Source organism: Bacidia gigantensis (genome assembly GCF_019456465.1).
Source record: "Bacidia gigantensis strain McMullin 20006 chromosome Unknown contig_246, whole genome shotgun sequence".
Lineage (NCBI taxonomy): Eukaryota > Fungi > Ascomycota > Lecanoromycetes > Lecanorales > Ramalinaceae > Bacidia > Bacidia gigantensis.
This window is the reverse complement of record NW_025408602.1, coordinates 1,157,996-1,184,197: the sequence shown is the minus strand read 5'-3', so window position 1 is coordinate 1,184,197 and position 26,202 is coordinate 1,157,996. Positions and strand designations below refer to the sequence as shown.

The 26,202-nt window shown below is 48.6% G+C and overlaps 12 protein-coding genes across 12 annotated transcripts; 6 read left to right on the top strand and 6 right to left on the bottom strand.

Annotated features, from left to right (window-relative positions):
* Positions 1-186: 186 nt before the first annotated feature.
* KY384_005984 (uncharacterized protein) lies at positions 187-4,646 on the bottom strand (the record flags this gene model as incomplete). Its single annotated transcript, XM_044814481.1, has 4 exons — positions 187-3,007; positions 3,160-3,313; positions 3,778-3,955; positions 4,557-4,646. The coding sequence occupies 4 exons, from the start codon at positions 4,644-4,646 to the stop codon at positions 187-189; spliced, it is 3,243 nt and encodes a 1,080-aa protein (XP_044668631.1).
* Positions 4,647-6,057: 1,411 nt separating this feature from the next.
* On the bottom strand, positions 6,058-6,502 carry UBC1_2 (Ubiquitin-conjugating enzyme E2 1; the record flags this gene model as incomplete). The annotated part of the gene is made up of 3 exons (XM_044814480.1): positions 6,058-6,197; positions 6,253-6,436; positions 6,494-6,502. The coding sequence occupies 3 exons, from the start codon at positions 6,500-6,502 to the stop codon at positions 6,058-6,060; spliced, it is 333 nt and encodes a 110-aa protein (XP_044668630.1).
* A 903-nt stretch (positions 6,503-7,405) lies between these two features.
* On the top strand, positions 7,406-8,794 carry KY384_005982 (uncharacterized protein; the record flags this gene model as incomplete). Its single annotated transcript, XM_044814479.1, has 3 exons — positions 7,406-7,604; positions 7,664-8,670; positions 8,729-8,794. The coding sequence occupies 3 exons, from the start codon at positions 7,406-7,408 to the stop codon at positions 8,792-8,794; spliced, it is 1,272 nt and encodes a 423-aa protein (XP_044668629.1).
* Positions 8,795-9,580: 786 nt separating this feature from the next.
* Positions 9,581-10,979, top strand: FEN1 (Elongation of fatty acids protein 2; the record flags this gene model as incomplete). The annotated part of the gene is made up of 4 exons (XM_044814478.1): positions 9,581-9,593; positions 9,652-9,737; positions 9,787-10,404; positions 10,458-10,979. 4 exons carry the CDS (start codon positions 9,581-9,583, stop codon positions 10,977-10,979), a joined length of 1,239 nt encoding a protein of 412 aa, XP_044668628.1.
* A 346-nt stretch (positions 10,980-11,325) lies between these two features.
* KY384_005980 (uncharacterized protein) lies at positions 11,326-12,115 on the bottom strand (the record flags this gene model as incomplete). Its single annotated transcript, XM_044814477.1, has 2 exons — positions 11,326-11,477; positions 11,542-12,115. 2 exons carry the CDS (start codon positions 12,113-12,115, stop codon positions 11,326-11,328), a joined length of 726 nt encoding a protein of 241 aa, XP_044668627.1.
* Positions 12,116-13,935: 1,820 nt separating this feature from the next.
* On the top strand, positions 13,936-15,100 carry KY384_005979 (uncharacterized protein; the record flags this gene model as incomplete). Its single annotated transcript, XM_044814476.1, has 6 exons — positions 13,936-14,011; positions 14,108-14,133; positions 14,271-14,293; positions 14,382-14,509; positions 14,568-14,812; positions 14,912-15,100. 6 exons carry the CDS (start codon positions 13,936-13,938, stop codon positions 15,098-15,100), a joined length of 687 nt encoding a protein of 228 aa, XP_044668626.1.
* Positions 15,101-15,622: 522 nt separating this feature from the next.
* KY384_005978 (uncharacterized protein) lies at positions 15,623-17,317 on the bottom strand (the record flags this gene model as incomplete). Its single annotated transcript, XM_044814475.1, has 2 exons — positions 15,623-17,142; positions 17,194-17,317. The coding sequence occupies 2 exons, from the start codon at positions 17,315-17,317 to the stop codon at positions 15,623-15,625; spliced, it is 1,644 nt and encodes a 547-aa protein (XP_044668625.1).
* Positions 17,318-17,950: 633 nt separating this feature from the next.
* Positions 17,951-19,156, bottom strand: KY384_005977 (uncharacterized protein; the record flags this gene model as incomplete). Its single annotated transcript, XM_044814474.1, has 1 exon — positions 17,951-19,156. One exon carries the CDS (start codon positions 19,154-19,156, stop codon positions 17,951-17,953), a length of 1,206 nt encoding a protein of 401 aa, XP_044668624.1.
* Positions 19,157-19,774: 618 nt separating this feature from the next.
* Positions 19,775-21,490, top strand: KY384_005976 (uncharacterized protein; the record flags this gene model as incomplete). The annotated part of the gene is made up of 1 exon (XM_044814473.1): positions 19,775-21,490. The coding sequence occupies one exon, from the start codon at positions 19,775-19,777 to the stop codon at positions 21,488-21,490; it is 1,716 nt and encodes a 571-aa protein (XP_044668623.1).
* A 35-nt stretch (positions 21,491-21,525) lies between these two features.
* KY384_005975 (uncharacterized protein) lies at positions 21,526-22,514 on the top strand (the record flags this gene model as incomplete). The annotated part of the gene is made up of 2 exons (XM_044814472.1): positions 21,526-21,891; positions 21,948-22,514. 2 exons carry the CDS (start codon positions 21,526-21,528, stop codon positions 22,512-22,514), a joined length of 933 nt encoding a protein of 310 aa, XP_044668622.1.
* A 407-nt stretch (positions 22,515-22,921) lies between these two features.
* On the bottom strand, positions 22,922-23,954 carry KY384_005974 (uncharacterized protein; the record flags this gene model as incomplete). Its single annotated transcript, XM_044814471.1, has 7 exons — positions 22,922-23,201; positions 23,262-23,541; positions 23,592-23,620; positions 23,669-23,707; positions 23,757-23,782; positions 23,833-23,858; positions 23,906-23,954. The coding sequence occupies 7 exons, from the start codon at positions 23,952-23,954 to the stop codon at positions 22,922-22,924; spliced, it is 729 nt and encodes a 242-aa protein (XP_044668621.1).
* Positions 23,955-24,191: 237 nt separating this feature from the next.
* GUF1 (Translation factor guf1 mitochondrial) lies at positions 24,192-26,147 on the top strand (the record flags this gene model as incomplete). The annotated part of the gene is made up of 1 exon (XM_044814470.1): positions 24,192-26,147. One exon carries the CDS (start codon positions 24,192-24,194, stop codon positions 26,145-26,147), a length of 1,956 nt encoding a protein of 651 aa, XP_044668620.1.
* Between the last annotated feature and the right edge of the window lie 55 nt (positions 26,148-26,202).

The following is a 26,202-nucleotide window of genomic DNA, read 5'->3' as shown; positions in this document are numbered from 1 at the left end:
TCAACAGCTTAGTCTGCAGCATGAATCTATAGCATGCTGCACAAATCGGTCCCAGCGTGTAGTAGGCTCTCAGCCAGCGAAACGAAGGCGTTTGAGGTCGCCACGTTTGGAGGTGGCGGCTGGATATATTTGATAGCAGAGCGTAGAAACCCCTGGGTTTCGATTCCTTTTGACGCATGTTTTGAATCATTCACCAGCAATTACGGCCAGTTCGTCATAGATCTGGCGTTTCACGGCGTAAAAGGACCCTTCAAGAATACGTGCCTTTATCTCTGGCAAATATAGTCCCCCACCTTCTACCGCGATTTTACCAGTACCTGATTTTTTGACTGCAATGAGTCCGTCAATCAGCAACGTGCCCTCACCCCTGAAATCTGCCGTGTGACCACCTGCCTGCAAGAATTTACGCAGATCAGCTAGTCTCAAATCTCCAACGTGAAGCGGTTGTGCAACAGATCTTGTGTCAGCAATGATATTTGACGCGAAAACGTCAAGCGTTGGTACTGTATCAAATTGTGAAGTTTCGGTCGATATAGTTGAATGGGCGGGCTTCTCGTCTTCGCTACTTTGGTTTTCTGCTTTAAGTCTCTTTCGTGAAGTTGCTTCAAGGGGGTTTGAATTTTCAAGGGGAGTCGCTGCCAGTTGACCTGCCAGTGTGACTATGCCAAGCCCTTTCACATTTTGCCAGTTCAGTTGCCGTGACAAAGTCTCACTCAACTTGACGGTCCATGCATTGGTATCAACACTTGCATCCACCTTTTGGCCGACACAAGGTGTAAAGATGAGATCTGAGCTTCCATTGCTATCAGAAATTGATCGGCCACCTAATTTCTCTCGGCATTCTTGCGCCAGGTTACTGGTTTCAGAAGCATCACCTCTGACTAGTATCAACTTCTTTGGGTGAATCAATGGTATGAGCATAGATAAGCTGCGTTGGTCATGTATGCCTGCAAAGTCGACATAGGCGATGTTTAATCGAAAATCAACGGAGCGTTGCTTGACCTCCAGTCTGGCCGGACCATTAGGTGGGTCCTCGGATTCCGCCTCTGAGGCAGTAGACGATTCATCGTCGCCGGCGGCGCCATTGACAGTATTACTAGAAATTTCATGTGATAGCTGGCCAACAGATTGGGTATGCTCATGGTGCCGTCGTTTATTTGACCCATTGGCGCCTTGTCGTCTTACGTCGTCTCCGTGTCCAGAATCTTGCCATTTCCGTTTTTGCCCAAGTCGCTCTTGACCATGCTTTCCTTCATCAACTACATTATGGGCATCCAACTCATCGCGCTCTTCTGCTCGTAGGTAGTCCTCGGGCTTGATTAGTTCGCCGAAGTCATCTCCACGTCTTCTCTTGTTGACGAATGGAAATACCTGATCCTTTCCCTTTTTGCCACGAACGTCGTAATCATAGATACCTGGATAACGAAGTAACACGTTGACCCCCAAAGCTTCTTTGTCAGGCTCGATCTTAGTTTTGTTGTACCTTGCGGATTTGAAGGTAGTATTCAGAGCCTTGCCCTGCTTTTCTGGATCTGACTCTTCATCTGAGGAACTTGAAGATGATGCCTCTTCAACTGCATCAGCTGAAGTCTCGAGATTCATGCCCTTGCTCATCTCTGCAAAATCCGAGGCTTGACGCTGCTTTGCAAGATATTGTTGATATATATCAAGCTCTTCGCTCTCCAGCGCGAGCTTTTGGGCATCTTTGAATGAGAGTTGTCTATCACCTGCTAAGACTTGCTCCATTCCCGCACTGTCTGGGTTCAGAGATACAACTCCGGATGACTTGCCATGTCGATACCATTGCCAAAGGCTTCCGAGAATACTACTTTGATTGCTAGCATCTACGACCGCTGAAGAATGGTCCTCTGTCAAGACTATAGTGTTTAGGGAATTGCCAGCGATCTTTTCCAAAATGTGTCTTGAGAAGCCCCACTCCATGCTTGTGTCGCTTGCAAGAATCACTTTTGGGCCCTGACGTGCTATCACTTTTTCGACTTGTTTCCGGGTGGAAAGGATCTTTAAGTGCTGAAACTCAAAGGGGCCGAGTGGCTTATTACTGCGCTGTTGTAAATTGGGCCCATGCTTGCTGTCACCACGTTTATGCTGTTTGCTGCCGCTATCGGCCGATTCAGACTCAAACTCCCGGACAATGCTGTCTTCCATCCATTCTAGCATACTGCGTGCGTAACGCATAGTGGCCCCAACATTGCGACTGGCCAGATAAAGTTTGCAAGCTCGAAATGGGCTCTCGGAATTAGGATCTGAAGCTTCCTTCCTCCAAGCATGTTCTAGCATGTAGGCTAGCTCTAGGACTCTTGCGCTTGTATCCGTAGGAATCAGTATCGTGCCCCTTCGTCCAATAGTGTCGCGCACCAATTCCAACATGATACTGTCTCTTTTCACTCTTCCACCAGTCACGGCTGTCTTCCCGGCGCCTGCTGCACTGCATATCAAAGCGGTTGGTTTGCGGAGCTGTTCGATGACTTCTGCTCCCCCCGATCCGCGCAGCCATGCAGCCCCGGAGAACACGTTTTCTTTCGCCTGATTCCAGTCGACAGCGTAGACGATGGATTCCATGCCATGTTGAATATGCCAGATTGTACCGCCCAGGCTATGACCGGCGTTATAAGCGGTGATGGTAAGATCATTCAGAGGAGGAGAAAATGGGGAGGGTAGAGGCTGATGCGGTTGAGAGAATTTCAGTGGATGTATGAGCCCAAAATATGAAGCAATCTCTTCAGATGTGGGGGGTGGGAGCAAAATCTGAGGGGCTCGACTAGAAGTGGAGTCCCCGATATTGTCATTTTGAGGAACGATAGTACACGCAAGCGGATTTGACGAATAGATGTCGTCAATGAGCGTTCTTCCAAGCGATATCACCGGCGTCGTCGCATAGATGGGAATCTGCGTGAATGATGGAAAATGCTTGCAACAATGCGCGAAGGCAGCGAGATGGCTTGGCGTTGCATGTGTGAGGAGGATTATTGAGACCGTTGGTGCAAGCCTATTGAATGAGACGGTCAGTATGGGGAGCTCTACGAAACCGTCATCACGGCGCAGCTTGAATGCAACGTGCAAGCGGTAGCGAGCTTGCCTTAAGTGAAATAATCAAAGCACATTCTCGTCCGCGGGTGCAAAGTCCTAAAACTCACTTACCGCTCAATCTCTCTCAAATCAGCCAAATCGAATGAATCATTCCAGCCTACGTCAATCAGTATCTTGACACCTCCGTCCAGCTCCAACAAGGACTGAGAGCCAGGTAAGCCGGACTGAGCGCCCAGCAGCGGTGTAAATTGCAACATGGGTTTCCCTGCATGCTGTGTTTCTCAAAGATTAAATGAAGGTCTAAGTGGCGCTGTTTAAGGAGCGAGGATAGTGGGTTCTCTCACGGAGCATACGAGTATAGCTCAATGAAAGACTCTCGAAGTAGATCGCGTCTACTCCCTAAATGCGGCCCCTCGGGCAGTTTTTAGGTTCGATGCCTTAGGGCTGCAGCGCGATAAGATAAGACGAAGAGAGCAAGGCCAGCCGGCACTAGCCTTCCAATTCAGGGGAACCTCATGATACTAGGATTTACTCTTGGTACAAATTTTTAAATACTTTCAAAACTGCAAGGGGCCTAGAACTATACACAAACTCATGTGACGGGTAATGTCACGCCTGTCAGGTTTCCCCTTCGCTCGTGATAGAAAGGAGCGCATCAAAAGCGACTACCTCTCCACACCAGATTGACACCTTCACTAGCGAGCACTTTGCACTTTGTACGTAGCTCACTTGCGGAATTGGTAATTGCTGGCTCGAATATTCCAATTTGATTTGGGCCGTGTATTGCTCGTAGCGTGGACAATATATCATCCCACTCTGGCAGGCCAACTTTCACACCTTCTTTGAGGTTATGAAGAATGCTCAATTGATCTCCGCCATCTTGATATGTCTCCGGCGGGATGTAGTACTATATCAGGTAACTATTAGCAAAGCTGCCTTTCAGACGACCTGGCACATACCGTGTGAATTTCGATAAATCGACACAAGTCCTGTGCCTCAAGAGCAAGTAAAAGTGAATGAAACCATCCAAAAACCATCAGATCATGGCAGATCCAGAAAAAGTAAATCTTCCGGAGCCGAATCGGCTCACTTTGTGAGTTGTACCGATACCAGATGCTCTTTAAGACGGACGCGCAGGGCATCGCACCGTTTCCCGTGCCGACTACTAAGGCTATCTCAGCCTCGAAAATTTTACGTGATACACTGCCGAAAGGTCCACTTAGGGAAACTAAGGGGAGGGATCTGCCAGTATCGAATGAGCTGTGATGGTTGCTCGGAAAATTCTCCGTCTTTGTATCTACGTATGAGGGAAATCTATAGCCGATGGACTGAGCGATCTTGTTGAATGCCTCATCTTTGCAGTCCATATGAAACGACATAAACTCTTCCTCTGGTGCACTGGTCAAGTAGAAAGTAAAATACTGATTTAAAGACACCCCAGGGAAGCAAACACTGATACACTGTGATCTTTAGGTCAAGAGACAATCCTGGCAGCAGTACGAGCTTACCTGGCCCATCGTGGGCTTCCAGGCATATTTCTTCACCTGTACCTCGATGATGTTCCCCGTATGTTCGATGATTTTCGAGACAGGTATCATTCTCCTGGTTTGGATGACTCTGTGCACCGTCTCAAGTAGGTACGTAAACGGCCCACATAACTCGAGACAAGAAGCAATCCTTCTAAAGACACTCGGATCGTCGAGGTCATTGCTCGGAATATATGCTTGATGTATTGTCCATAAAAGCCAGAATAGTATAAAGAGCCTGTGTGAAGACCAAAAAGTTGGAAATACGCATTTATATCCAATATTGAAGGAGGTAAATGCCATTGCGGCGAGACAAAGGAGCATAACGTGACCCGACCAGCCAGATACGGTCAGCAAACCTGCAGTTGCGAGTGTAGCATGTTGCCTTGCCGAATTCATAATCTGAAGCACCCACCATGTAACGGTATGGGTTGCCGCAAAGAAGAACATGTGCCAGGCGAGGACTTCGTGTATGAAACCGTCCATATTAACACGTAGCACCGATCTCAAACTTGTATGTCTTAGAAGCTGTATTGTAAGATGGCAGATAGGGAAAAATATCAAAACCATGTCAAGGTGCATGATCACACCACTGCCTTGAAAAACCGCCTGAATTATTGTTTTCGCGAGCCCATACCGCGCTTCGTTGCACCTTGCTAGAAAGTGAATTAAACTTAAGATGAAAACACAAGCGTGGATGATTGATAGAGAAATCTCGAAGCACAGAGGATGATCAAAAATAGATGCGGTATTATTAAACATATTCTGTGTTGTCCGTATGGCTGCTTCTCTATGTATAAACATTTGATGCTTGGATCTGTGAATCGCACTAGGTTTTGAACTTGGGTTATTGGTAATCCTTGAGCTGTCGCTGTCTTCTGGTCGTCTGGAAAGGTTCAAAGTCAATCATACAAGAATTCGGTCAGACACGGCGAGGATATCAAACAAGATTGCAGGAAGGCTGATTTGCTGACCACTGGCTGTCGATGAATACATTTGCCACAGATCAACGGTCATATGGCTAGAAGGTGGAACGATAACTTGTGAAAGTAGAGGCTGCGATCGCGACTTCCTCACGTGGTTCTTATGTGCGGTTTCATTGATGATGTCTGATTAATTCGCTGCCAATTCAACCGTTCGCTATGCGTCGAATAACGCAGCCGAAAAGCGCAGCCGAGAACCGCAAGAAAACCAGATTCAGGGCAATACATTGGTCGTTTCATCCGATAGCACTGTCTAAATACACTTGAAGCTATGAGCCTGACTGCACAATTAGATGCATCATGTATCGACACCAAACACCCTCTTGCAGTCATCAATCATTGAGCAGGCCACAATGAGGAAAGAAAAGAAAATATGTGGGTCAGGCCGACCAGAGGCTAGAGAGAGCAACGTATTGCTCGCACACACGTACGGTGCCATGACGAGCCTCAGCACCCTCATCCTGGCCAGTTCTACCGCAGTAGAAGGTGGTTCCCTCACGCTAAATGGCGTATTTCCTCGTCCACTCCCTTGCTGTAGATTCGTATCTCGAGCGGTCTGTCTTGTAAACGTGTGCGATTTCTGGTACCAAAGGATCGTCGGGATTGGGGTCTGTGAGCATAGAGCAAATGGAGAGGAGGACTACTCAAATGTATTAGCTAGACGATTGGAATGTAATGTAGCTTATCTACCCCACCTTTCGAAATCGTTAATGCTGGACTCCACTGATCACGCAGAATATCGAGGCATATACTGCCATTTGAGTTGATGTTGGGATGGTAGATTCTAGTAGTGAAATTGACTTTGGGTGGTTTGAAAGGATAGTCGGTGGGGAAGTGTATTGCAAGGAAGAAGACGCCGCCGGAGTAAGGGCTGTCTCCCTACGCAAGTGTTATCAAGAGCGTTGGTGTATATCCAGAGAGGACATTTCAACATACTGGACCCATTATGGTAGCTTGCCAGTGAAACTACACGTAGGTTTGGCGACGTCAACACTCGAATCTCATAGTATGGCGTCGTTTTAGTTTGAGTGGGAAGAGACATACTAAGTCATCGCCAATAGGTCCCGCAGAGCATGATGAAGGAGGGTCACTAACAACGGGAGGTTAGTTGAAGGCCTTGGTAGAAGAGACGGATACACCGTGGTACAGGAAAACAGGGATGTAAATGATCAGCCCTCCGCTGACTTAGACTTACCGGCCAAGATCTGTAAGTTCTTTGTTGATGCGCTTGAGAGCCATTTCACAAGCTGTGATGAGGTATCTTTAGATGGTAGAGAGATGCAAGTGTTGCTTGAGTGATTTGCTTTCTGGAATATCTTTGTGGTTCTGGTTGTAGAGTGAGAGACTGAAAACGATCAAAGACCCGACGAGGCTTAGAACTAGGATCGCGGATTGATTCCGAGCTGCCCGCTACATTCGTCAAATCGATGGCTTGTCACCTTTCACACAGCGATGACAAACCCTTTCGAAGCTTCGCGCAGCCTCTTGGCGCTGTGCAGTGAGTCGTCTTTTTCATTGACGACAGGGGCTGCTGCTTTGTGTAGGCCCTCAGTCATTTGAAGACGCCTCACGCGAATTATAGCCTACAATGCAGCCGCGCTACCACGAAATCCATCACCCTAGGATATCCTTGGGCATTTACGAGCTCATTACAGTATTGATTGCTGAGAGCTCAGATCCCCAACACTGACATCATGGTCTTAAGCTGCAAAGTGCTAGGGAGAATTGCACGGCTTTGTGACGCTATGCCTCGGCAGTGCGGAAACCAATGTCGAAAATCGTCTGGAGAGCAGAGTGCTACCCCCAATTCTGCTTTTTGGCCAATCTATTCAATCCTTTGTCTATAACATGCTCAAAGCCTTATCGAGGCCACGTTTGAGGCCTCACCCGAGAAGTTTGATTGTTGCGAAGCGTTCCGTGCATGCTCCAGTACCTTTCAAGTGGGAAGACCCACTTGATATTGCTTCGCTCTTCACAGAGGATGAAGTCGCAATTCAAGAGACTGCCAAATCCTATTGTCAGGATCGTCTCCTCCCTCGTGTGCTAGGTATCGCATCCTATTTCGGTCTGCGACATTTCACCATGCTTATTGTCTGTTGCGGTTAGACGCATATAGGAGCGAGCATTATGACCGAAACATTCTCAAGGAAATGGGTGAAGTGGGCCTACTCGGTGCAACTATAAAGGGCCATGGGTGTGCAGGAACTAGCAGCGTTGCGTCCGGGTTGATCACTCGCGAAGTTGAGCGCGTAGACTCAGGCTATCGCTCTGGTATGTCTGTTCAGTCTTCTCTCGTTATGGGTGGAATCGATGAGTTCGGTACCGAAGAACAGAAAGAGAGATACCTACCAGAGATGGCAAAGGGGAACCTCGTGGGCTGTTTTGGCCTTACTGAACCGAATCATGGTTCTGACCCCGGCAGCATGGAGAGCGTGGCCAAATCGCATCCTACCAAAAAGGGATATTACCTGCTAAGTGGGTCGAAGACATGGATTACGAACAGCCCTATTGCAGACGTCATGCTAGTTTGGGCAAAAGTGCAGGACACTGGCAAAATCAGGGGATTCTTGGTAGATCGGAAGAGTTGCCCTCCTGGCACCTTGGAAACGCCTCCCTTGAAAAACAAAAATGGTCTCAGAGCTAGTCTCACAGGAATGATACTGATGGACGACTGCCCAGTGCCTAAGGAGAACATGTTTCCAACTGTTGAAGGTCTCAAAGGACCATTCAGCTGCCTCAACTCTGCAAGATATGGTATTGCTTGGGGTGTGATGGGAGCACTGGAGGATTGCATTGGGAGAGCCCGAACCTATGCTCTAGAAAGAAGGCAATTTAAGAATAATCCAATCGCAAAATATCAATTGGTCCAGAAGAAGCTCAGCGACGCTGTCACGGATGCATCCTATGGGGTCCTAGCGGCCGCTCAAGTTGGAAGGTTAAAAGACCAGGGTCGCCTAGCACCGGAAATGATAAGCATGACGAAGAGACACAATTGTGACAAGGCACTTGTCAATGCGAGAGTACTTCAAGAAGTTTTCGGGGGCAATGCCGTTAGTGACGAATATCACATAGGTAGGCATGTGGCCAATCTCTTCGTAACACAAACGTATGAGGTAAGTTATCATGTTTCCACCAATCGAAGAAACCAGATATTTACGACCTTTTGATCAGGGACAATCTGACATTCATTCGCTCATTCTTGGACGAGCTATCACCGGCATTCAAGCTTTCGCTTGACCGCTTTTCCAGCACCACGCGATTCGGAAAACCGTTGCCCTTGGCTTCATTCAGTGCATTTGAAGTAGCAGGGTCGTCAATGCGTGGTTTTGAGACCGAGCTCTCTCATACCTCGAGTCTTAGCTTCATTGGGAGTAGAGGCACTTACCCAGACTCGTGACACTTGGTGGGTGTGTAACCTTGCTCTAGAAACCCTTTGGAATCAAGTATGAGTCGGCTTCATAGCCAAGGCCGGGAATCGCAGTATGGACAGGATATGCCAATGCACGCTTCAAACATTGCTCTCAAACATGAGGGGCTCCGAAGACAGATAGACGATTTAGAGAAAGATTACGTGGCTCCTAGTGAGGTGCCGGAATGTCTCTGGCAACGCCGAAGGGATATTGTGCTTCACTGAGGCCAAGCCGGACAACTCTTGCAGGGCAAGAGATTTGAGAATGGCATTAGATATATTTGAGTCGGCGCTGAGAATCAAAGAGCACACTAGCATTGATGAATCTCAATAGAACATCCATCAACGAAGTGATTGCTTCACGTGATTTCAAGATATTGCAATCGAGTGGAAATGTGTGACAAGAACTTACCTTACCCACGGAACTAGTTTTGCTTGTCTCCATATCAAACGATTGAACGGGCAACGCGAAAACGCGTCAGTCGAAAGCTTGGCAGCGTCATTCCGTGCCCTCAGAACTCTGCCATGCATTAGGCTCTGTCATTCACAGATTCTCATTCTCTTGTAGGCTGTAGGCTGGTGGTCTCTTTATCTCTGGTATCTACATAGCAGCCATGGGTATTAAACGTAAGTAAAAGTTGCCACCGAAGGACATCGTTCTTCGGATGCTAATGCATTCGTACAGGGCTTGCCCAGATCATACATGAGCATGCCCCTGATGCAATCAAGACGGGCGAGATCAAAAATCACTTTGGTAGAAAAGTCGCAATAGTCAGTTCGTAGTGATATCCATGCGAGATGGCCACTGATGTGTTCACAGGATGCGTACGCAAGAATGCTCCCGCGAGTGGGCTTCGATGCTGACGTACACACTAGATCTATGAGCATATACAGTTTCTTAATTGCAGTCCGCTCGGAGGGTCAGCAGCTAATGAATGAGAGCGGCGAGACCACCTCGCATTTAATGGGCATGTTCTACCGGACTTTGCGCATCGTTGATAACGGCATTAAACCACTCTATGTCTTTGACGGAGCTCCTCCAAAACTCAAGTCGGGCGAACTAGCAAAGCGCTTTCAGCGTAAATCTGAAGCAACAGAGGCACATGAAGAAGCGAAGGAGACCGGAACAGCCGAGGAGGTCGAAAAGTTCTCTAGACGAACGGTTCGAGTAACACGAGAACACAATGACGATTGCAAACGACTGTTGTCTCTGATGGGCGTCCCATACATCGTTGCCCCAACGGAAGCAGAAGCTCAATGCGCTGTATTGGCGAAAGCTGGCAAAGTCTATGCTGCGGCGTCAGAGGATATGGATACCCTTTGCTTCGATTCACCGATACTCCTTAGACACCTCACCTTCAGCGAGCAGAGGAAAGAGCCAATTCAAGAATTTCACCTCGATCGTGTTCTAGCTGGGTTAGATATGGATCAAAAACAGGTCAGAGGGTCTCGTATAACGGCTGCTGCGCATTTGCTGATAGTATCCTGCAGTTTATCGATCTTTGCATACTTCTCGGCTGCGACTACGTTGATCCGATACCAAAGGTTGGTCCTTCTACTGCATACAACCTCGTCAAGGAATATGGAACGCTTGAAAATGTTGTCAACTTCATCAAGAATGACCCAAAGAAAAAATACACGCTTCCCACCGACTGGCCGTACCAAGACGCACGCTTGCTGTTTCTAGAACCTGACGTTCGAGCCCCAGAACATCCCGAATGTGACTTCAAATGGGACGCACCAGACGTCGAGGGTCTGGTTAAATTCTTAGTCACAGAGAAGGGTTTCTCCGAAGACAGAGTCCGAAGCGCTGCCCAGCGACTCCAAAAAAATCTGAAGACTGCACAGCAGGCCCGACTTGAAGGATTCTTCAAACCAGTTCAAAAGTCTGAGGAGGAGGTTGCTAGTTTGAAGAGAAAAAACGAGGAGAAGGTAGTTGAAAAGAAAAAGAAGGCCAAGGTCGAAGCAAAGGAGAAGAAAGCAGCCAAAGCAAAGCCGAAGATAAATGCTTGAATGCGTGGAATATGAACTAGGGATTTTTGACAACAGCGCGGCGCTCAGGTAGGACAACTTTGAACGATTCAACTTGCTTTATGAAATGCAAAAGTCTCATGTCAAGATATATAAAGCTTCAAAAGGGGACATAATCGTCAACGTAAGAGCCAGGTAATCAGCCCGCATTACAACGAAAGACGCTCTCACCATACCTGCATTACATCTCGCGTTGATTGATCTCGTTATGTTTGACATTAATGAACGTCAATTTCTAAGCAGAATGACCTCAAATTTGGTTGAGGGTTGCCGAGCTAGAGCCCCCAAAGCCCCAGAACCCTTTGGTTTCTGGTGTCTCTAGTAAACCCTAGCCCGGAAATTGTCCTCGGACAGCACCTGGGACAGCCAAGCTCGAGTGCACATCAGCCATAAAGCCGGAAGGATTCTCCTCGATCTGCGAGAGCGTGAAACCCTCACCAGTATCCTTCCCTTCCATAACCAGTCCGGTGCTGAAGGGTCCTACAAAAACAAGTCAACGACCTCAAACCTCTGAAATCCAGGAAAGCAAGTGTTGATGACTTACCTTGCAGACATCCAAAACTGTACCTCACATCCCCATCCCCGGCCGGATTCGGGAATGCTAACCTCGGCGGCCCATTCTTCCCCTTTGCCGCCGAATGCACATGCGTTGCTGTCTTCGCAGGGCTCTGATATTCACCTCTGAACCCTACGAGTTTAATGGAGTAGCAGATCAAATCAAGATTGACGTTGATGCCGAAGTCGTAGAAGCCCTGGGCGCCTTCCAGACCACCCGTGAAGGTCGGGTTGGTAGTGCCGTTGACTACTTGGTCGGGTGTGGCGACGATGTGGTAAGTGGATGTGAAATAGAAAATGGAGTCGGGGAGGGCTGCATTCTCTCCGGTGCCTGGTGGGTAAGAAGGGAGGTTCTCTCCTGCGCCTGGATAGACGTCTAGGTTCTCGCCCGTGCCAGCGGGGTATGAGGGAAGATTCTCGCCTGCTCCAGGGTATTCATGCAGGTCTTCGCCTGTGCCAGGAGGATAGTCGATGTGGCTGAAATCTTGACGTTTGTCTATGGGTTTGGTTAGGGCAGAGGGGCATAGCGAGAGTAGAGCGGTGAGAGTGGGTGTGGCTTTCATGATGACGAATGAGGTCGATATGCTGCTGAGTGGAATACTACTCGGTAGAGTGGTGAGGAGTTGCAAACTCGAAACAAATGAAATGATTTTGTGTGTAGATGATGATCTTGCAGAAATGGAAAGCAAGCGGAGCAAGGAGGGTTTTTATAATCAGACGAGCCTTCTTCTGCTTTCGAATACGTCCCTCCTTCCCAAGCCAAGTCCTCTTGATGGAGCGGTGGCGCAGACATCACCGTGACTTACTGGTGCCCAGAACACAGGCAGATGGAGACTGCGCTGACATTATCTACAAGAAAGGTTCGCCGGATACCTTTCGTCCGAGAGTCAAGGCTCATAGCGCTCCAGAGCCATAATGGAGCAATTATCAGATCGATAGCTTGAGATTTGGCTCTAGCCTTGGACGGATCCAAAAGAATAAGTGGCGAAACGAATAGATATTCAATGCGAAGGAGACTGGAGCTTTGATGCCAAGCATTGGCAAAGGGAGAGGGAACCTAAGATGGTTAGTGGCTTACCTTTCCAGATCCTCTCCTAGAGAACAAGGCGATGACCTTGTAGACTAGAATGAACATGGCCATGAGCCGTCGCACTCCCAACATTGCGCTACTTAACCCGGAAACGTTCTGACTGCGGCTGGCTTGGCTTTGAGGGGAACACGCATTCAAGACATGGACGCTAGCCGCATCGTTTGATTGCCATGAAATCCAAGAGGCTTCTCGCCTTGGCGCTGATTGCCAATGGGTGCAACCAGTGACACAGAGTCGAGACATGCTGGAAGAAAGTCGGAAAGTTCGAGGGGCGAGAAAGCAAGAAAGCGAGACGATATCGACATCCGAGGATGCAAAGCTATCCTACAAAAAGTAGCCCCAAGACGCACACACGGGTGGATAGCAGCGCAGGGCGAGCTCACATTTACATCCCTCGTCTTTATTCTGGCAACGAGACGTATTGCACATTCGATCATGATGATCATTTGAAGTCAACCATTGCCTGAGCACTGGCGGAGAGAGGTCCTCTCGGGCGGAGGAGCAGCGTACAAGCGCTGACAGCGAGCCACCGGGATGAACGAGACTATGAGGGATTGAGGAATTGCATCACAATAATACAAACGGATGCTTTTATCTCTCAGCTTCTAGATCTAGCAGACGACACTTTGGCGCTCCGGCTTTCTGATTGCTGCGGCGCACAGAAACCGACGCGTTCCCAGTCTTTTGATGACGATGGATTCAAAAAGAACCAGCAAGTCCTAACGAAAGAACGCACGCACAATGTTGCAGGTATAGTATCTCAGCAATATAGCTGCTTGTAGCTCAGTGGATTCTTCTTCTTAAATGAACTTGAAGGCTTGGGAGAACTAAATCACTATTGACGCAAATCTGCGAATTGCGACTGGACAAAAAGCACAGAAGAATGCCTACTGTCAAATGCTCGCACGCAGCCATAGGGAGAGGAAGATGAGCTGCATATGGGTGAAGACAAAAGATGAAGCAGAACGATTGCGACCTGCAACCGACGCACATGTCGATTGTCGATCTGAAGCAGGTGCGAAAGGTGAAAGGACCAATTAATTGATGGCAGCAGGAGGCTGCTGTTTGTACGGCAGATCACTTGATCAATTCCACTAGCCGCAGCGACCAGCGACCAGATCACCGCCCGCCCAAAATAATATAAATAAGCGGAGCCACCCCGCACCCTCTCACGATTCTGTTCTTTCCCACAACCAGCCAAATTCCGACCCAGCGACCCCCCAAAGATACGCCTTACAGCATCTCATTCGATTCCTCATCGACACGCGATCCTATCCATATCAATCATACACAATGCCTGCTAAGAAGGAGAAGTCTGGCGCTGCCAAACCAAAGACCGCCGCCGCCCCCGTCCATGGCAGCTACAAAGGTCTGTCGTCGCCATATCTAGCCACTCTCACGTGGTCGCATTGCTTCCAATTTGCTTTCGATGTGATCGCGTACATCTGCTGACTCTTTTAACCAGAGATGGTTCGCGATGCTATCATCAAGGTTCGTCAATCCCGAGTCGCATTTTCGTTGTTTTGATTGGCGTCATTCGTCTGGTCGCGCGACCGATCACCAAACACAACAGTAACGAAATCTCTCTTCCAAGATCAATGCAAGCTAACGCGTCTATCTCACAACAGCTCAAGGAGCGTAATGGAAGCAGGTAAGCTCACTCATCTTGTCCCATTGCCGTTCCTTCCTCATCGTCGCGTCCCGCGAGCAAATCATCAGCTGACCTAATCTCTTTCCAGTCGGTCTAAGCTGAAGCAATACGTCCTTGCAAACAACAAAGGCCTTGAGCAAGGCCCATCATTCGACACCATGTTTAACAAAGCAGTCAAGTCTGGCGTCGAGAAGGGCGAATTCGCTCAGCCGAAAGGTGACTCGCTTTACCGACTTCCTTCGCCTGCATGAGCAGACTAATACTATCACAACAGGACCCTCTGGCACAGTCAAACTTGCTAAGAAAGAGCCCGTCACCGCTGAGAAGAAGCCTACCGTCGCAAAGAAGATCACCAAGGCCGATGCCCCTAAGAAAGCCAAAGCCCCCAAGAAAGCAGCCACCGGCGCTACGAAAGCCAAGGCAGCCCCAAAGAAGACCGCAACAAAGGCTAAGCCTGCTGCGAAGCCCAAGTCCGCTGCTAACACCGGCGCGAAGAGGAAAAGCAAGGCACCCGCTGCCGTAAGTCCCAACTCCCACTTACCCACCCCACCGCCCCTAATCCTCCCACATCACCGTCATTGCCTTGCTTAGCCTGAAAATGCTGACCAATATCTCCAGGCACCAGCAGTAGTCGACGAGAAGAAGGTCCTCGGCAAGACCAAATCCGGGCGCGTAACCAAGACTCCAGCCAAATCTGCTAAATCCTCCGCGAAGAAAGCCGCACCCAAGAAGAAAGCTGCAAGCACGCCGGCGAAGAAAGAGAAAACGCCTAAGAAGGCAACGCCAGCTAAGGAGGCTGCTGCATAGATAGATACTACTACTGTTCGGCTGTGACTGGAGCAAGGGCGTTGAGGAGTCGAGGCGCAAGGGGTGGCTTGACCCTACCGTATCCTACTGGGGGAAGGCCTTCCGTTGCATACTGCCACAGCGATCTGAGCAGGAGACGGGACCACGGAAGTAAGGGCAAACCGTTCGTGTTTGTATTCATGAGGCGTTCTAGATATGTCTGGGGCATGTAGATGTGTGTAACATAACGTGACGGAGAAGCGACATGATCCTCGGCTTTGCAATTTAATCATACTGTTTCACTGATATCTGACCCAAGTCATACATAGCGCTATCTGCCTACGGAACTGGCGAGGCGAGTGTGCGACAGGGCCGTAGCCCCTGAGACGCGTTGTTTATTCCCAAAGTGAAAATCAAAATAGTGCGATAAGAATTCGCTATCACCACGTGACCTGAAATTATGACAAGGGCTTAAATTTCCACAATCTCAATTCAAGAACGTCTCTATAGGCTTTCATTTACAATAGGTAGGTTATACATTGCTTATCGATTTATTTTCCCCCTCAGCTCGTCCACTTCTCGCTGTAACGCAGACAGATCTGCCAGGACATCCTTTTTGTCGGAGGTACTCTCAGGGGGTGGCATCTGCAACTGCGAGATCGAGGACGATCCGGAGTCCCCTCTCGGCCTCTGACTGAGTAGATTACGGTAGTCCCCACTGAGTCTGGAAGGTGTATAGTTACTTAGACTAGATCCTCGTCTTCGAGGTGGTGGGGGAGGAGGCATTGACGGTGAGCTCGACTGTGGAGATGGATGAGCCGGCTTTTGCGTTGCAGCGATTGAGGGACTGCGCGTTGGAGGTGTTTGCAGAGGTGCTCTCGTAGGTGTTGACTGATCTGACAGCGGGGTAAAAGAGCCTGTAGTTGGTATAGACGACGAAGAATCATGCCTGACTGACCGTGCTCGCCGTGGTGGTGGCGGTCTCGGCTTTCCGAGGTTGCTGACTGGAGACTGACTCTCTTCTTCTGCTTCAGATCGTGACTCTTCCGTGATAGGTAATGATCGAGCCGCCTCAGGCACGAAAGAGCTGGGACGGGGTTGGCCATGTCTTCGAGAAGGTGGAGGGGCAGGTGGGCTTTTCTTGTGAGACAAAGGATCTCTTTGGGCTTGGCCTGCTTCCTTCTGGGATGGGCCTTGGGAGGTAGTATCTGATTCCGCAGAAACTACGACCGAGCCCAATGCATTGTGTCTAGATCTTGATGTGTCTAACATCAACTGATCCTGAGAGTACGCAGAGCTGAGGTCGATGTCAGTGGGTGAAAATGCAGAGTCTTCGAATGGCACTGTCTCAGGTGCACTTGCTTTTACAAGTTTGCCATGGCGGTGCCTTGGAGCTGATGGTTTCGCTCCCGCTGCTTTCATTGGTGAAGCCGCTGCAGAAATATGGCTTTCGTCATCCGATGGGGATATTTCTTGGGACGTTCGTGGTGACTCTGACTGCTGTTTAAGAGTGGCATCAAAAAGGGAGACTCGAGAGATTGATGAGGTGTCTGTGTTGCTGCTCGTATCCGCACCTAGCAGCTGATTTGGAAAGCTGACAGCCGGCGCAGCAGTCGAGTTGTTCGGTGGAAGAGTCTTCTCCCCCGTCAATAGCAAAGTCTTGAATTCTTCAACGCCGTACTGTGGCTTTTGAGCATTCGTTGCTTGTAGTTGCGTAGGTGCATTCACACCGACTTGCCCAACAGTTGGAATTGTCTTTTTGAACGGATTCGATGACGATCTCGAATAGTTCTCGGTATTGTTTTTCACATGCAAGACCGAATCAGGTAGAGACTCTTCAGGTCCCGAATTAATAGCCTCCTGATCTAAACCGGACCTGAACGGATCATCCACGTCGTCATCGAGGGCGTGTTCGCGCGATATCAATTCTGGAGCAGGTGACAAGCTTCTTAGCGGTGGAGCATTGGTGACTGGAGATTCGTGTTCCGGATCCGGGGTAGCTGAGTGAGGAGAGATAATACGGACAGTCTTGCCAATCTTGCTTTTGGGTGTCTTCGGTACGTCTACAAGTTAGTGTGAGCAATTCTCCAGGCTCATCTTTCCGCACGCCTTACTTGTGTCTATAGAGGGAACGTATGTAGCCGGTCGAATGACGGCAGAATTCGTGGGATTCGCATTTCTTTCGGTAGAAAGCTGCTTGGTAGAATCCTTACGGCGGAAAGGGTTCGTACCAGACATGACGATACCCTTGTAATCGTATGATCATGGAGATGGGCGACATTGAAAGTTGTTCATAGCATCCGTAAAAGCCGTTTTAGGTCAGGGATCTGACTTCAGGTGGTGGAGCCTTGGAGGTAAGCAAAATCCATTCCATCCGGACGACTTGGTAGTTGGCTTGGACATGGGCAGTTTGGCACCACCGGCCCGCTAGCTTCGAGCTTCAAATCTCACGGTCGGGGCGAATTGCTTCCGTATAAAACATACATAATCAGACCTCTGATACCGAGTATATCGACTTCTGGCGTCAGATGAATGTGCCGTCAACAATTCTGAGTTGGGATTTGCACGAGGTCCAGTTCTACTCCCAGCCTCTAATGAGGAGACTAACATTTAGCCGCAACAAAGTGTGAATCGCAACGTGAGTCTATGCATTCACGATGGCCCCGCAGGCGAAGTCCACCGTCAGAGGATGTCTTGATAAGGCATTTGATAGATGATCACGTTGTCGGCATTAAAGCAGCTTTTATCCACATTACATTCGCTATTTGCAGAATTCTTGCAAGCTACAGCTTGCCTGATTGAGCAATACCTGTTTGGTATCACAACGTGACCGCGCAATGCCTGAGTTATAAGCCGTACATCATGTTGATGTCATCTCCCTTCTGTGTACACAAGCCAGCCTGTCTTTCCTTCAAACCATCTTTCTGCTAGACGACTGCCGCTTTCGGTCGGTTGGCTGAAAGCCATCAGATTTTTCGGAACCTGGATACCCTGGAAGAAATTTCCTTGAGTACATTTGAGTAAATCGAAGCCAATGCCTCGCTCTCGAAAAGCTTTTGACACCCAGATCCTCGACACTCCTAGCAGAGCAAGCTTTGCGTGCTTGGAGGTCGATATCGACGAGATCTCTAAGGACGATGATATAGCGCTGTCCTTGAAAATCCGCTTGTCAGGCATGATGACCGGCAGAGCTTGGTTGATTTCCTCGGCAAGGCAGAATCCCACACATCGGTCGTCAATGAGATACAAAAAAGCTTTAAAACGATCAGCTCTATGGTCACTTTGTTGAGATTTTCTTCGTCGTCTGAGAGTGACATTCTCTGCCGGTGCTTGCTTCAGTGGCTGCCACAAGGTTCCGTCGTCTATTTCGGCTGCCGATAGCTCGGCATTCACAACCTCAAGCACACGCTTCACCTTGTTTCTGAGAGCCAGTGAACTCTTTCGTTCAATGCAGTACACGCTCTCCTTCTCGTGCCTGGATGCCTTCTCCGATATTACCCGCTTCCCTGTTACGTCTTTTAAGAACGCCTTGCCTAGCTCAATACCGCTTGCATTCATACCACAATATTTCTTATGCAATGCTAGATCTTCTGTAACGCTAGGGACATATTCCATTCCACAAGCTCTACATTGTTTCCTTGATTCTCCACCCAAGTCAATATGTGATTGGTTTCCAATCTTTTGAGGTTTTTTTGCTGGAGGTTTTCCTACATTTGGGTCGATTTCTGCTAAGGGTTGCTTGACTAATTTAGTACTTGACTCCAGCCTCTTACGCTTCAGTAAAGAGAAGGCTGGTTTGCGGTTTGTGGGAAGAGGTGAAGGCGCTGGCTTTGGTGGAGAGGATGGTGGGGAGGAAAGCGGTGAGTCGTTGTCTTGGAAAACATCCGATGAGAATAGCGGCTGTTCTTCGCGAGGAGGACTCGAGCTTATAGTGACCGAGGACGAACGACCCATTCCTGGTGTGTTTGGATTTCTTAAGGATCCTGGTAAGCCTGGCTCAACTGTTTCCGGAGGTTCATCGTGCTGCAAAGAATCTAGATTCATGATTCTTTCAATCGCTCGTCCGTCGACATCCATGCAAATACGCTTTCGAGGCTGGTCAACATCGTAGCCATAGTCTAGCTGAGGTCTCTGCCGAGAATAGGTTTTGACAGTTCCCCTAGGATTTGTTACTCACGGAGGCTTGATCTGGCCCCTCATGATAGTCCATACCTTTTAAACGAATTTGAGACACCGTAAGGCATGGCTCCCTATCACATCAGTATCAATACTTCGCGTCTGAGATATATAGGATGCCCTGGGCGTCCCCGCAAGTGTATATACAAAGGAGGAGACGCGACGCGCCCACTTGCCGAGACTTAGCCGCATCTATGGACTAGCGTAAGGGTGACGACGTCTGACGGGACTTGGCTTGGCATAGATGGTTTGCCCGCCCGCAACCCTAGGGATCAAGATGTGCTGGAGGTCACAATACTCTACGCGAATCTTTATTCGCTATTTCTGTGTATATGGTATAGCCGAATAAATCCAAAGCTGGACTGATATGGTGTTTCTGATGGTATACGTTCCAGGATTGGCCATGCTGGCTGACACGAATTTGGGCTTGCCGTCATCGCAGGAATCTCTAAAATTGGTTTTCACAAAAGAGGGCTATTAGAGGACGTCAATCGTAGCCTGAGCGTCTATTGGGCCACGATGCCCAATCTCTTGTCGAATGTTATCAGCGAAAAAGTCAGCCTACAGACGAACGAAGAGTCGCCCTATAACCCTCCTTCCAAAAGCTCTGGAGATCCGTCGCAATGCGTAAACGCTCAAACGAATAGTCAATTCAACAATGGAGGCCTTGTTGACTTATACAATGATCATGTTAGCGATGAAGTCGCTGATAATGACGACCAGGAACGATCTAGGGGAAAGGCTGGCGGAAAGGGAAATTCGAAATTTAGTGCAGGCCATATTCAAGAGCAAAGAGCATCAAACGAAAAAGTCAATGGCTCAATTGTCAATGGAAAACGAGCAAGTCAAGATTCAAGCAACGACACTTCGAAGCTGAATGGGGTGCTGAAATCACCCATTGCAAGCTCAGCGCAATCCTCAGCTCATTCAAAACAGACTCATCCCAAAGTTCGCCGATCATTCGAAAGCGGACAATCTGGAAAAGGTTGGCAAAAGGGTCATGGCCGGGCCCATTCGGCATCAGCACCCCAGAATCCCAATGCAACCTACCTGAGCAGCATCCAGGGGTCCCCACCACCCACGGAAGATACAATATTCGGAATGCCTGATTCCGTTGAAAGCCCTCAAAGACACACGCACCCAGCAGGTCCTGCTGCTCCAAATCCTTCGCAGCCAACAGCAGGTTCTTCGACATCCTCGCTACACCCCACAGCACCCAGGTTACATCACCGACATACTTTGGAGGTACCGCGAGTCTCCACAAGTCGTACTTCAAGGGACTTTTCTTTACCCAATACCATAAGTGATGTCGCCAGTGAGACCGGACGCTTTACTCCGACCCTTCGAACTCCTCGCGCATCCAATACAATAGCGCGAGCACAGACAAGGTCGATTCATTCAGACATGTTTCTGGACGAGATCCCACCTGACAGTGATATGGCGCGGTGGGCTGAGACTGTGAGATACAAGCGTGCAAGCCGGCGGAAAAGGAAAGAGGAGGAAGAAGATGATCGGGTAGTGGTGGGGACAAAAGTTGACATAAACCACGTCAATTGGGTCACGGCGTACAATATGTTGACCGGTATTCGATTCACAGTCTCCCGCACCAACGCCAAAATAGACCGACCTGACGACCCTTTGGATTTCGACGCACGCCACAAGTTTTCTTTCGACATAACTGGGAATGAATTGACACCATCTGCTAAGTATGACTTCAAATTCAAGGATTACGCACCTCGTGTGTTCCGTCGTCTCCGGGCCAAGTTTCGTATTGATCCTGCCGACTACCTTGTCTCTTTGACGAGCAAATACATCCTATCCGAGCTGGGTTCTCCGGGGAAAAGCGGTAGCTTCTTCTACTTCTCACGGGATTACAAATACATTATCAAAACCATCCACCACGCAGAGCACAAACTGTTAAGGCAAATTCTGCAGGAATATTACAAACATATAGAAGACAATCCCGACACACTTCTCTCCCAATTCTACGGACTGCATCGCGTAAAAATCCCTTACGGCAGAAAAATCCATTTCGTTGTGATGAACAACCTCTTCCCACCGCATCGTGACATTCATCAAACGTTCGATCTTAAAGGCTCAACCATAGGACGAGACTTCAAAGAAGAGGATGCAGCGAAGAATCCACGAGCCACACTGAAGGACCTTAACTGGCTGCGACGAAAGTACCATTTCGAATTCGGCCCCTTAAAAAAAAGATATTTGTGGAGCAGATGAAGAAGGACGTGGCATTATTGCAGCGTTTGAAGATCATGGATTATTCGCTTTTAGTAGGTATACACGATCTGAAGAAGGGAAATGAGGAGAATTTGCGTGATAAGACGCTTCGGGTTTTCCAGCCTGGGGGAGAGGACGATGCGGAGCAACAGGCGAAAATTTTAATGAGAACGCCATCCAAGCTTGAAAATGTAAAACAGGCTAAGCAATTGCGTGAGATCATCAAGAAGGAGAGACCGGTACCCATAGAAAAGAGTTCCAACAAGATGCCAGAGGAGATGCTAGACGAAAGAAAGCACTCCGTCTTCTACAGTGACGATGGTGGATTCGGAGCAACCCATGAAGAAGGTCAGCCAGGAGAAGAGATTTACTACCTAGGTATCATTGACTGTCTGACTCATGTGAGCTCAAATCTCTGCTCCAAACTCTAAGGTTTCTTCCTCGCTGATATTGTTAGTATGGTTTCATCAAAAGAGTTGAGCATCTTTGGAAAGGCATGTCTAACAACAAATCTCAAATCTCGCCCATCCCGCCTGAAGACTATGGTGATCGCTTTGTAAAGTTCATGAGCGGATTGACCATGACAAAGGAAGAATCCGAAAGAATCTCGCAAGCGGGTAACCATGTTGATGGCTCCGGAATGGTTAGCAACAGAAAGCCGAGCTGGTCCATTTCACGGAAGTCTACAGACAAAGTCATCGAGAGGGCAGAAAAGCAAGCCTACAAGTCTGAAAAGGAAAGCGCGAGTGAAGACCCTTCAAAAGACTTGACGTTAAGCGCTGTGCGACACCCGAGTCCTGACCGAAGTGGGGGAGGGGGAGGGGCAATCCTACCAGTGGTTGAAGAAGATGCAGAAGGGGCCAGTAGAGAGGCCAGCATCCGTCGTGAGAAGACCCGGTCACCAAATCCCCCAAATTATGAGCCGCCAACCCCCGCCGCAACCTCGAAAGCAGACTCGGGGCCCGCACAATTACCTTCCATACCTCATCTGAACAGGCTGAGCATTGGCATTGGTTCGGGATGATTTTTCGACTGACAATCAACCACACGTCTGACGAATTTTCAATATATGGAGCGTTGAATCATTATCATTTCTTTGAGATACCCATATAAACCGCATGTACGAGAGTTGTATAGAGGAGGGGTTGTGAGCTTTTTTCGGAAGCAGCACGCATCGCTGGGGGAAAGTCGTACTTGTTGCGTTCTCTGACATTTCAAATACTTGTCATCAACTACTCCTAATGTGTCTGCGTCTATGATATTCATTGACACGGCTTCGCAACTTTCAAAGTAGATTAGAAGTGTGAACGCCCTCGAAACCCTATGATTATCCTAGCCGAATATACAGCACACATGAAATTCTTACTCTGCTAGCCTACAAGGTTCTTGAGCAAATGATCGTCACCAGAATTTAGCTAGGAGAATCTGGACTCACCTATAACTTACAAGCGTACCGACTCGATGATTGCTGGTACTGAAACTCCTTAACTGTACTTTCTCCCCATTTTCTATCTCCTTAGCATCACTATCCCCCCATTCCAGCGGTACCTCTGAGTCGGCATCAGCATAAACCAAAACATTGAATGTGCAACCGCCAGTATCAAGCTGCGGTAGAAAGGTCACTGATGCGGTGATCTGCCTAAAAATTGCTTGGATCTCTTGCTGGATCTCCTTTTCGGACTTCTCTGAAGTCTGTGCGCTTGGCGAGATGCTAACTTGATCGGTCAATGCTGGATTGGCAAGTGGATATGATTCAGGGGATTGTACTTACGCAGGCGCCGAGTTCTCTTTGTCTGTTGATTTCTCTTGGTCTCGCGAGGAGTGCTTCTTTGCGTGCCTGCCGAATATTTCCACCTTGATGTTCTTTAGCCCCTCCTTAAAGTCTCGGCTCTGGGGTAAACGCACGTCAAATTGCCACCTTTCTATTGACTCGCCTGTCTCTTTACTTGTGATGACGATCACAAGCTTAGAGATTTTGCTGCTTAGCATCCATTTGTTAAGTTGTGACATTATCTTCTTGATATATGCCTTGACTTGATCGTCGGAAGTGACTGCGGAGACTGTTGGCGAGAGTCAAAAACAGCCGGAACACGGGGCTTACGAAGCATGTTGAGACCATATTTCTTCACGCTGGCTAGAGTCAGATCTTGGGCTTGTAGTCGCGTGCATGGTGCTCACGGAGTGAAATCCTCAGCAGGATAAACCCCCCTTTGATGGCTGAGAACAGTATTAAAATCATTTCGTCAAACAGGAAGTTATCATTTACAGAATAGTATTTATGGAGTATTCAAACTTTGCAAAATCAATAGGAATCCCGATAGAAGGGACTCGCGGACTTATACAAATTCTGCTACCAATTTCGAAGATCCTTTGCACACATGAGCAGCATTCTTCTGAGACCCACTCAAGGCTTACCTTTCAGCGATAACTTATGAGTTTTAGCTTTCTCTTTATCTCCTGACATAGTTCCTCAAGATCTGGAATTGTGACACTAAGACTCGTTGACATGCGCTGCTTGCCATGCGCATAGAGAATCTATGTTTACTACTGCTACTGCGGGTTGAGCGGGTGACGGGCGCTAAGCGCGCCTACTAGAAAGGGGTCCGTGGCATCCTAGTTGCCGAAAGCTTCACCAGGTCTTTATCCTCTTATGTACAGACGACATGCCAACCAGACATGCTGCTTGATTTAGGGTGACCTAATGCAGCTATGTTGTCGCGCATTCTCAAGACCATGTTTGTCACTCAGATCTCACCTGGCCTTGCAGAAATGTACACCTAACTCCAGAGCGATTCGCTGTGCATCAACACGGCGAGTGATCGGCAACCTCGAAACGAGAATTGGAGACATACCTCTCGAACGATACCGAAACTTTTGCATCGTTGCGCATGTTGATCATGGCAAAAGTACGCTCAGTGACCGTCTGCTGGAGCTTACGGGTACGATCGAGCCCGGAGGCAAGAAACAAATCCTCGATAAATTGGATGTCGAGAGGGAACGTGGCATTACCGTGAAGGCACAGACATGTAGCATGATCTACAATCATAAGGGAGATGACTACTTGTTACACCTTGTCGATACTCCTGGCCATGTGGATTTCAGGGCTGAGGTGACAAGAAGCTACGCTAGCTGCGGAGGTGCGTTGCTGCTAGTAGACGCAAGTCAAGGAGTGCAGGCTCAGACTGTTGCAAATTTCTATCTCGCCTTCTCCCAAGGTCTGCACTTGTTGCCGATAATCAACAAAATTGATTTACCTTCTGCTGATCCCGAACGGGCTCTCCAACAAATCCAAGAAACATTCGAACTTGATTCAAAAACAGCTGTTCTCGTATCTGCTAAAACTGGTCTCAACGTCGGAGAAGTCCTACCATCAATAGTCGAACGTATCCCTCCGTATGTAATCCCCAGGGCAGACCTAGCCTATGCTTATCATCATAGGCCATCGGGAGATTCGAGCAAGCCATTGCGAATGCTACTGGTCGACTCATGGTACTCAACCTTTCGGGGAGTCGTGCTGCTTGTCAGACTTTTTGATGGTACTCTCAAAGTTGGCGAACAAGTACGCTCATTTGTGACCGGCATCAAGTACACCGTTGGAGAAGTAGGAATCATGTACCCAGATCAAACGCCTCAGACACTGCTGAGGGCTGGTCAGGTAGGCTATGTATATTTTAATCCAGGTATGAAGCGAAGTCAAGAGGCCAAGGTCGGTGATACTTTCACCACAGTTGGCAATGAGAAGAATGTCGAGCCCTTGCCTGGATTTGAAGAACCTAAATCCATGGTCTTTGTCGCAGCGTTTCCCGTCGATCAAAGCGAGTATGGACGTATAGAAGATAGCATTAACCATATCCTGTTGAACGACAGGAGTGTGACAGCACGAAAAGAGTATTCAGAGGCCTTAGGCGCTGGCTGGAGGCTTGGCTTCCTTGGAACGCTACATTGTTCGGTTTTTGAGGATCGTCTTCGCCAAGAACACGGGGCGAGCATCATCATAACCCCGCCTACCGTACCAGTCAAGGTCATATGGGCAAACGGCAAAGAAGACGTCGTTCGAAACCCTGCTGATTTTCCAAATGAGACGAACCGAGCTCTTGTAGCCGAGCTGCAAGAGCCTTTTGTTCTTGTCACCATCACTCTTCCAGAGGAGTATCTAGGGAAAGTCATTGAGCTCTGCGAGGGTAACCGAGGCGAACAACAAGCATTCCAATACTTTACGGCCACCCAAGTAATCCTGAAATATACACTGCCGCTCACTCAATTGGTGGATGACTTTTTTGGGAAGCTCAAAAGCCTGACAAAAGGGTACGCCAGTCTGGATTACGAAGAAGCTGCATGGCAGAAGAGTAACATTGTCAAGTTGCAATTGCTCGTGAACGGCAGCATCGTTGACCCAGTCTCCAGAGTCGTTCACACAAGCCAAATCGAGAGACTTGGACGAGAATGGGTGACCAAATTCAAGGAGCATGTCGAACGCCAACTCTTCCAGATCATCATTCAAGCAGCTGTCGGCCGGCGAATCATTGCACGAGAAACCATTAAGCCCTTCCGAAAGGATGTGCTCGCTAAGCTCCATGCGGCTGATGTGTCCCGCCGTCGAAAACTGCTCGAGAAGCAAAAGGACGGCAGAAAGAGACTCACCGGTAAGCAGGCATAGCTCCCCCGGGTGTGCTTTTCCTAACAATGATCATAGCGGTGGGCAATATTTCTAT